This window comes from Momordica charantia (assembly GCF_013281855.1).
Source record: "Momordica charantia cultivar OHB3-1 chromosome 11 unlocalized genomic scaffold, Mcharantia_2.0 BLBB01000011.1, whole genome shotgun sequence".
NCBI classification, from domain to species: Eukaryota; Viridiplantae; Streptophyta; class Magnoliopsida; order Cucurbitales; family Cucurbitaceae; genus Momordica; species Momordica charantia.
In genome coordinates, this window is record NW_028275159.1 from 5,504,818 (window position 1) to 5,513,645 (window position 8,828).

The following is an 8,828-nucleotide window of genomic DNA, read 5'->3' on the forward strand; positions in this document are numbered from 1 at the left end:
GTCTTCCATTTTTTTTCAAGATATCACCATTTCTCGCCTTTGTCATTCTAAACAAAGAAAAAAAAGGTGGGGATGTGGATACTTGAGATGCAAGCCACATCTCTAGCAGATTGTCTTTATGTTGCAAATGGCACACACTTATGTCATCATCCCACATTCCCATTATTGTAATCTAATGGCCGACTTGGAGTGACAGCCCATGCTAAGCTTACCATAAACAAACAAAGGCTTTAATATATATATATATAATAATATATTGTAATGTTTTCAGAATACAAATATTCATACATAATATTAATTAATACAACTTGATTCAAATAAAAACCAAGGCCCAATGCTGCCCCACAGCTTGAAATGGTAGGCACAGAGACTTTGGTCTTTAACCATTTCCATTTCCAATAACCAAAATATATAAACAGGAAACTGCATTCATCACCCAAATCAAATCTCATAACTCAATGCCTCGCTTATTTTCACTCACCTAGTCATCTCTATACTCTATAATAATTTATATTAAGAAATAAACCCATTCATTATTCATTCTTTTTTACCATTGCATTATTAATTATTCATCTAGATATTGATTATGATAATGGTAGTAATGTACTTACACGTTTTCTACTTTTTTGCTATCTTTATAATTACTTTACCAAAGTCACTATTTCCGTAGTAATTGAATATGGACTGTAACATATTGTGCATAACCAACCCTAATAAATAAATAAATTCCATTTGATCTTTTTTTTTTTTAATTTCAAATTTTCATTTGATCTGATTCGAGATGTAGTTGACAGGGAAAAAATATCTAAAAGGAGGTGTACAGTGTTAAAATGCTTATGTTCAATATGGCAATGATAATGAATTTGAAGTCTTCATTTCTTTTTCTTGAAATGGTAAAAACATTTTAATCCCATTGTCAGTCGATGCATCACATCAAAAAGGATGCAAAATGTAGAAATGGAGAGGGCTACAGATTTCCTTTCCCTTTTCAATAAGGTGGAACATCATTTTCTTTTTTCTGTGGAATAAAATACTATTTTTATTTTTATTTTTGCTGATGGAATTTAGTAATAAGACAACTAAATTTGGAAGGCGTTTAAATAAAACAAAACAAAGCAAATAATTTAGCAATTATAGAGAAGATGAAAATAAATAAATAATTGGGGTTGGAGAAATATATATATATATATGTGAGGAAGTCGCGGAAGGTATTAATTGAAAATAATGTAATGGCCCCTGGTTTCTTCTCCATCTCCATCATTTAATTATTGAAAACGGTTGCATTGCTTTAATTTATCAAACTTTTAGATTAAATGCCACGTAGGCCCCGCCCAGCGACGAGTGTACGTGGGAGCGGCCACACCGGAGTATCGCCCTTTGGGGGAAAAGAAAGAGAGCAAGGTCAAAAAGAGAAGCCAAATTGCACAGTACATTAGTGGGTCCCACTCCGGCTCGAGGGCGGGGTCCTTGTCGCTTCTTCTTCCCCATCCTCTCCCTTTATGGATTATTACTCTTTGACCTCTGCAGTGAAAAAAACAATAATAAATTTAAAAAAAAAAAAAACCCTAGCTCGATTCCCGATTTTTCCTTTTTTTTTAATAGGAAATGACATAATTGCCCTTCCAATCTCTCAGGAATGATAGCACCGGTGGGGAGCGTCGTGGAATTCAGCCCCCCATGTGTGTAGGATGGTAATTTGGACTCCTAATCCAGATTAGTGCGGATTCTTAAAAGAAAAAGAATAATAATCTTTCTTGATCAGAGAGCAGATATAATCTCAAGGGATCCAGATGTTTTTGTTTTCCATATAATAATCCAAGCTTTAATCAGATCTGAATGCCTTAAAAACGGTTCTAAAAAGAAACCCTAGAACCGATACATTTCATTCATCCCTCACAGCCTCGTACCGGGAACAGTACAGAAGAAAACAATAAAGAATTTGATTAAAATTTATGGTCAATACAGTACAAGAACAGTGAGAGGAGGTGGGAAAAAGAAAGTAAACGAAGTTGGCAAAAACAAGAAGAAATGGCAATGAGTTGCCAGTTGCCAGCCAGCCAGCGCATCTTTCTCTGCTTTCTATGTGTGTGGTGTTGTTGTGTATTTGGGTGCCCAAACTTTGCCTGCCAAAAGCAATGCCACATGGATTGCCCACTCCATGCTACAGGAAAAAGAGAGTTTTTGAAAGGGAGGGGAGGGATTGACTCTGAACAACCTATTCTATTCTATTCTGCTTCTACAGATAAAAGCATGGAGATGAGACAAAAGATGCAAAAAAAAAAAGAGAGAAAATAGAAGCCCCAATTCTCATGGGTCCTCTCCTCTTTCTCTCAATTCTAACACAAATTTGGTTTCCAAATACCATCATCATCATCATCATCATCTCAATCTCACAAAAAAGAATCCCATCAAACACTCTATCCAGTCCATTCCCCTTCCTGTAATGTTAATACCCTCTGTACACTTTCTTTTATTCCCCATCAATCTCACTAATTCCTCCATTTCCAATCTGGGATGCATTTTCTTCCTCCCTATACCTCTCTACTAATACTACTATCACACAACTCTCTCACACCCAAAACTTTAAAAAACGAAATCTCCTCCACCCTGCAGCAATGCAACAAGCACAATGTACAAATTCCCCGCCCGGCCCCGGCCCCGGCCCCGGCCCCGCCCCTGCCAAATTCAAGATGCAGACATAACGACTAGCACGCACACCGCCGTGCATCTGAATTCTGATATGGAAATAGTTTAGGACCACATCAAAGCATCTGCTCCACCCATCCGTGCAGCTTCCTTCCTAGTATTAACTGAGTTGTTGTTTGCTTTGGAGGGGTCCGAAGTAGCCCATTGTTAATTGACATCTCATTCCGACCGGCCATTAATCTTCATATCCATTGAGCTAACCCCTTTCAATGCCTACCTGTCTTCAATAAATATTCGGCCGATGAAATCTCTGAACCGCTTTGAGTAGAGTTTAGGATCAACAGCTGAGATTGAACTGGGGTCAACTTGCAACGACTTGTATGCGTGCTCCAATTTCTTGCTTATATCGTAATCTTGTAAGATGTCAATTATCCCAAAGTAGAGGACTACTTCATAGATCTCACCGCTGCGTGAAGGGGTTAAATGATTCATTCCTCCTGGGGTGTACTGATCGAAGTCACTCCGCCTAGTTAATCGCTCGGCTCTTGCAGGCATGTTAGCTCCTATTCTGATCAACGACTTCCTGGAAAAAAAAACGAACTCAATCAGGTTATGAATGTGGTTACTAGTTCAGAAGGTAGTTAATAGTGTGCTAAGTTATTAGCAACTGTATCAGCTTCTGTATTTGACCTACAATAGTTTCACCTCAGTTTCCACCAAGTGAAAAGTAAATGGACAATAGGCCATAGATTGGAGAATCATTGAGCAGAAAGTGTCATAATTATTCTCAACTACCGAAAGCCAATTGGATTGAGCAAATAAAACTTTTATAAGAAAAAGACCATATAAATAATTGTTGACTAATTGACAAGAAGAATGCAGAAATAACTCTAATTATGGAAAAAAAAATACCTGGACCATTAACAACTGTTACCTATGAATAGCCCCACAAAACGGTACAACCCAAGCCACTTCTATTTTATTAATGAAACAAAATACAATTAATTGCAGAAATAATTGAGTACCCAATTGTCCCAGATTTATGGCCAACTTTAACCACCACATGCACTTAAATCCCCTAGGCCAAGTTTATCAAAAGTTGATGTAAATTGATTCAACCATTTAAGAAAAGAAACCCATCAGGATTTCCTTGAAGATTTACTCTGACATGAATTCAAATTTGATGGTAGGATCAAAAAATATCAGGAATAGAAAATAAGAATGGTAAACGCACCGCCCAGATAAGACTCGATCCATGTCTTGTAACTCTGCTTCAAGAAAACGACAGCCACGCATAAACTTCTCATTCCGGTAAGAATCTTTATTGCCTGCAAAGATAGAGCACAGGTATTATAAATCAAATGACAATAGAAGGAAGTTGATAAATTAATGAAAGGATGAATCATGATGAAAGGACAAGCATCCCATACCAGTTCGCAATAGAAATGGTGATAAACCCATTTTGTTATATGTGTTGTCATCTCGAAAGTGAAGACCAACCAAAAGACTGTAATCCATGATTCCTTCAGCTTCCAAGAAACTGCAATCTCGATCTATTTGTCTGCGCAACATTTTGATAATATTAACGTTCGAAAAGACCATAGAGGTAAATCAGGGTGAAATTTATTATAACAATCTACAATCTATCTACACCACTTACTTCATAAAGTCAATAAACCAGTTACGCTGAAGGCGAAACACAAAATTGAGATCTAGATCCTTCAAAGTTGTGGTCTCATCAATCTCCCCCTCAGGAGTATCTGTTGTTCGGCCATGGGAGGATCCTTTCAAGTCAAATCGTCTATGGATTCGGTATTCAGAGCAGAATAAGTTGCCCATCACAATGAACCGTGTCTAATTTTCACAATAACAAATTGCTTCTATTAGATACCATTGTAACTTCTTGCAATAATTCAATTGAATAACATTTAAGAAATCTAATTTTCAGTCTCAATGATGTGTACCTTCTGCCCACCAATTGGCTTGACACAATGTACACCAAAAAATTTTGTCACAAGTGAATCTTCATAGCGGGAGACATGCTGATAATAGCTTGAAAGCATCCTGATAAGCACCTGAGAATGCACTAGAAAACTTCAAATCGATTGCCTTTTAATATACTTTTCCCCTACTCATGGAGTAATCTACAACCCAAGTAACTAACAGAAGTTAATAGCATTACGCAAGTGCACTAACATCCTACAACCGTATAAACAATTTAACAACATAATGACTAAAAGGGAAGCAACTAACCTTGACTTCAGATTTCTTCACTGTTTTTATCATGAATCGATCGTCCTGGGTGAGGTAAAAGAAACTTCCACTCTTGCCTGGTGAAGAAAACTCCCTAAGGGCATCATTTCCACAAATTGCTAGCATGTAATCTGCAGGATCAACTTGAAATAGCTCCCGCAAGCATCTGTAAAGATCAATGAGAAATATGGTTACCATCCATGTCAAAGGTAGGCACAATTTCGCCAATGGATCATGATTAGTCGTGCAGAGTATCAGGATTCAAACGCATAAATCTTCCCTAAAATGAGAAAACAAAAATGGTAATAGTTTATATACCTAAACACCACAGGACAATAGTCCTTCCAACGGAATTCGATGGATGGATGGGGCGGCGTGGTCTTCGATCCTTCAGGTGGGAACCTTGTCCAGAATTTCTCCCTTGGATCGAAATCACTGGACTTAAGCTTCCGCAAAACTGAAGAATGCTTTCCAACGGAGTGTCTAAATAACATCGCAACATGGTGAAATCAGAATCAATAGTCAAAAAAAAAAAAAACACACAGAAATGAAAATTGAGGGAAGTTCAGGTAATCAAAATTAGCCGAAACGACCGATTACATAAACTTACCTGATACCCAACTGGAGATTAAGCATCAGTTCATAATTCTTGTGCCCCTTAGATATGGTGTGGCCCGGTTTCTTCGCCTCGCCGGTGAAGCAACAGGGATTCCTCCTAAACTGCTTAAAAAGATCTCGATCTAAACCTAGCCCATCCCTATACAACATCGACGCCTCCACATTATCGAGTATATCACAGGTGATATCTCCAGCTTCACCATCGGATTCCCAAATGCAAATCCTCGGGAAATTCCTCTCTGTCAAGCTTCCTCTCGCGATATCTACCGATGATCTCTTCCGTAATGTGATGGTTAAGTTCTCATTCTCCAGTAGCCCATTACTCTTAAAGCTCTGATTACTTCCGTTTGTGGTGTAGAAAGTTCCGTTGAGATGATGGATTTTCATGTTCTTATTCCAGCTACTGTCGGCACAAGTGAAAGTCCCGTTCCCTTTAGAAACCCCGTTTTCCCATTGCCCATCGTAGCGGTTCCCGTTGGCCCAAATTAAGACGCCCCGGCCTGAAATCACGCCGTTCTTCCACTCGCCGACGTACTCGTTGCCGTTCTTCCAGACGTAGCGGCCGTGCCCGTCCTGAAGGTTCCGTTTCCAAGTCCCTTCGTAGAAATCGCCGTTGGCATACCGCTTCTGGCCGAGTCCGTGCTTCCGATCTGAGCTCCATGATCCACGATACGAGTCTCCATCAGATCCAATAAAGGTACCCACGCCCTCCATCCTACCCGATTTGAATTCGCCTTCGTAGGTAGCTCCAGAAGGCCAAGAGAATTTACCTTTCCCCGAGGCTTTACCTCTCCTCCACTCACCCTCGTACATACACCCGTCGGTCCACAAATACTTACCCAATCCGTGCGGCACTCCTCCCGAGAAGCTCCCTGTGTAAAGATCTCCGTTCGGCAGGTGCTTCTCCACGGCGGCCGTCGACGTGGTAGTCGAGGCAGCTGCCGGAGTGCCGATGGTCTCGGTAGCAGCAGTCACCGCTGTAGATTGCGTGGTTATAATGGTGGTAGGAGTTACCCTTCTATTCCCAGCTTGGGACCGATTCCGACCGACGATTACGACAGGCGGAGCAACAACCACCTGAGGAAGCCGCGTCAATTTCCCAGCCTCGTTCTCTTCCTTATCGTCCTCCGATTTCTTCTTCTTGTTAATGCCGGAGACAACATCATTAGTCTCATCACATAACAGCCCCTCTCGCATTTTTCCCCTTCTGAGCTCCGTTAAATCCCCCCCTCACTCTCTCCGGCGTTCAGCACTGCATTTCTTCGCCTCACCGAATCAATATTCTCCAGAAATTCGGTCTCCTGAAGATACGCCGCCGTGCTCCAGACGGTGAAAGGGCATCTCCGGCGTATATCTCTCTCTCTCTGCAGTTTTGTTCACTTTTTGGGCTCCTTTATCCCTTTTGTTTCCCTCTGAAAATTTTCTCACTGTTGGTCTCGCAGTGGTGTGTGTTGATGAAAAATATGTGGGGAATCAAACACTCTCACATAAGCTTCATCCCCATAGCCGAGATAGAAAGCAGAGACTGTAGAGAAAAAAAAAACAAGAAGATAGAGAGAGAGATTTTTAATGAGACGGCTTCGCCTAGGGAACATTGTTAACAATCCAATCCCGAGTTACCAACTCAGCTAATTTAATTCTTATTTTTATTTTATTTAATTAAACCCTTCATTTTTTTATTTATTTTTATAAATTCCCATTTTCCAACCGTAGCTGATAGCATCTCTATTTTTAATCTCTCCTTCCTGAGCTCCCATCGTGACGTGACGGAATCGCCTAGGATCAGCGCGGCCCATCAATGTTTCCTTTTCATAATGACCCTTTTGACCTCGCCCTTTCATTTACTCACCAAAATGCCATTCCTTACCTAGTATGGTAGGCACCTCTTTATCCGAAATTAAACAGTTGATTTGATCAACATTGCATAATACGAATCTATAAAACATAGCTAGTGATTAAATTATAACAGTCCAATATTATTTCATTGGTAACAAATAGTCAATTTTACTAGAACATTATAGGTTACATCCTACTTTATTATTTTATCGTGTTTGACGAGATAAATATGAGAATTTGAAAGCATACCTTTCTTGGATTCTATAAAAATTAATTGGAGAATTTTATAAATGAATTTGATGTCATGGCTTATAGTGTGGAAAGTTGTAAGTTTAACAAGAGGACTTTGATCAGATGTGAATGTATTGGATTAAAGGTTAGTTTTACCAACTTTATTCTTTGACTACGTTGAATTTGAAGATCCCTTAGAGAAAAATGTGGTATTTTTGTCCCTTTTTTTATATTTCTGTAAAATAATTAATTAAATTTATTAGTTGCCCTTTTCATGGTTTCCAAAATATATTTATTGTATTTTTATTAGCTTATACGTGTGCACCTGGTACCTTTTTATGTTTTCTTTTCATAACATGAATACTAGTTCAATTTCTTGAAATATAATAAAACTTAAATTTTGATTACAGCAACGTTCAAAATCTAAAATATTAAAAAAAAAAAAAACAATTTCTTTTGGGGCTAAGTAGATCTTTTAGTTCTTAATAATTAGAAGTTTTTTCAATTTAATTGTTAAATTTTAACATTTTTTAGTTTAATCCATTCACCATCATGTTAAAATTAACTAATGATAAATTTATCTGACATGGTTTAACGAGAATTTAGAGGGAAAAAAAGATTACTGAGAAAAGGAAAACAGAAGAGATTACTGAGTGAAGGAAAATTAAAATTTATACCAATTTTTTTATGCCATTAGGAAATTAATTAAAAAAGAACCTCTTAGATAATATTTTTTCTCTAGATTTTCATTAATTCATTAAATTTTGTGTCATATACATTTATGATCATTCGGACTGCTTCAGGGAAAAACATTTGTCGATTGGAGGGGATAAATTGAAAAATATTAAAATATTAAAGACTAAATTAAAAAACATTCAAATATTATGAACTAAAATATTGATTTATCATTTTTATAAAAATAAAACAATCTTATTTATTAAATAAAAAAGCTGTAAACAAATTATAAATTCTACTTTCTTCAAGTTTGAAAAAATAATTTGTTGTTTAAAAAAACAATGTTATTTACCAAAATTTTATATTTCACCTTCTATTTTCTAATATAAAATTTAAATTCAGCAAAAGTTTTTAAAAATAAAGACTAGCATTTTAAAAACCACTGGTCTTCTTTGAGATTTCACTAATATTTTAACAAATTTTCTTAAAGCCATATTATTTTTATACATATGTGAAAATCAAAACACATACAAACAAAGTTATTTTTTAGAACATAAAATCAAGCACAA

At 37.4% G+C, this 8,828-nt stretch overlaps 1 protein-coding gene across 1 annotated transcript; it reads right to left on the minus strand.

Moving 5' to 3' along the window:
• Window positions 1–1,920: 1,920 nt before the first annotated feature.
• LOC111010215 (phosphatidylinositol 4-phosphate 5-kinase 2) lies at window positions 1,921–7,116 on the minus strand. The gene is made up of 8 exons (XM_022283569.2): window positions 5,510–7,116; window positions 5,218–5,382; window positions 4,900–5,065; window positions 4,611–4,721; window positions 4,307–4,500; window positions 4,077–4,207; window positions 3,881–3,974; window positions 1,921–3,229 (listed from the first exon to the last, which is right to left on the minus strand). The coding sequence occupies exons 1-8, from the start codon at window positions 6,712–6,714 to the stop codon at window positions 2,920–2,922; spliced, it is 2,376 nt and encodes a 791-aa protein (XP_022139261.2). The 5' UTR covers window positions 6,715–7,116; the 3' UTR covers window positions 1,921–2,919.
• Between the last annotated feature and the right edge of the window lie 1,712 nt (window positions 7,117–8,828).

Bases quoted from the DNA above. Each gene is read 5' to 3' on its own strand.
- LOC111010215 (XM_022283569.2), bottom strand. From the start codon at position 6,714: ATGCGAGAGGGGCTGTTATGTGATGAGACTAATGATGTTGTCTCCGGC. The intron at 5,383-5,509 runs GTAAGTTTATGT...GATGTTATTTAG, and splicing joins AATCTCCAGTTGGGTATCAG to ACACTCCGTTGGAAAGCATT. The intron at 3,975-4,076 runs GTATGGGATGCT...CTATCTTTGCAG, and splicing joins ACCATTTCTATTGCGAACTG to GCAATAAAGATTCTTACCGG.